This window comes from Eimeria mitis, genomic scaffold (assembly GCF_000499745.2).
Source record: "Eimeria mitis Houghton genomic scaffold, Emh_scaff8239, whole genome shotgun sequence".
Classification (NCBI taxonomy): domain Eukaryota; phylum Apicomplexa; class Conoidasida; order Eucoccidiorida; family Eimeriidae; genus Eimeria; species Eimeria mitis.
The window spans coordinates 535-1,350 of NW_013576051.1; the positions used below are offsets into that span (position 1 = coordinate 535).

The 816-nt window shown below is 44.0% G+C and overlaps 1 protein-coding gene across 1 annotated transcript in view; it reads left to right on the forward strand.

Annotated features, from left to right (window-relative positions):
• EMH_0094300 (uncharacterized protein) overlaps positions 1-203 on the forward strand; it is a gene marked incomplete at both ends in the record, with an annotated part of 723 nt that extends 520 nt beyond the window's left edge. The window contains one exon of the mRNA XM_013502075.1: positions 1-203. Within this exon, the coding sequence (XP_013357529.1) occupies positions 1-203 (203 nt within the window).
• Positions 204-816: the final 613 nt, after the last annotated feature.

Here is an 816-nt window from a genome sequence, read left to right on the forward strand (position 1 = left end):
TGCTGCAGCAGGAGCAGCAGCAGCAGCAGCAGCAGGAGCAGCAGCAGCAGCAACAGCAGCAGGAGCAGGATCAGGAGAAACAGAAGAAGAGGCAGAAGGAGCAGCGGAAGGACTTGCAGCAGCTGCTGCAGAAAAAGGAGCTGCAGCAGCTGCAGCAGCAGCAGCTGCTGCTGCAGCAGCCGGTGAGTTCATGGGGTGTATAGGGAGGTCTAGGGGGGCTTCAGCTGCTGCTGGGTATCGCTGCTGCTCCTAGTTGCAGAGGAGGGGGCCCCGGGGGCCCCTGAGGGTACTGGTGTGGTGCTGCAGCTGGGTGTCAGTGCATATGCTGGGGTGTATAGGCAGCTACCACCGGGTAGAGGAAAGCAGAGGCTGCCGCGGCCCGATCGTCCTCATAGAGAAAATAAAATATAAAAAAACATAAAATTAAACAAAAAAATAAAATTAAAAACAAATTTAACCGGATATTTATTGTAGTTTTTATACACTGTATGCATGCATGCCGCGAGCACCGTCGATCGTTTCTTCTCTTAGGAAGGGGGGGGGGAAATGTTGGCTTCTCTGCCGCAAAAAATAAAAAATAAAATTATTTTTTTTTTGTTTTATTAATATTCTTTTTAATTGTAAATAATATACACCTCAAGCTGTACATACACCCCAGCATAGCGGCTGCTCTGCATGCGAGCTGCAGCCCTTTATATGAAACAACACAAAAGTATAAAAACACAAAAATTTTGTTTTTTATCATCAATTTTGTTATTTTATACATAAAATAATTTATTTTTATAATTTTTTATAAATATAAATATTTTGCCTGGT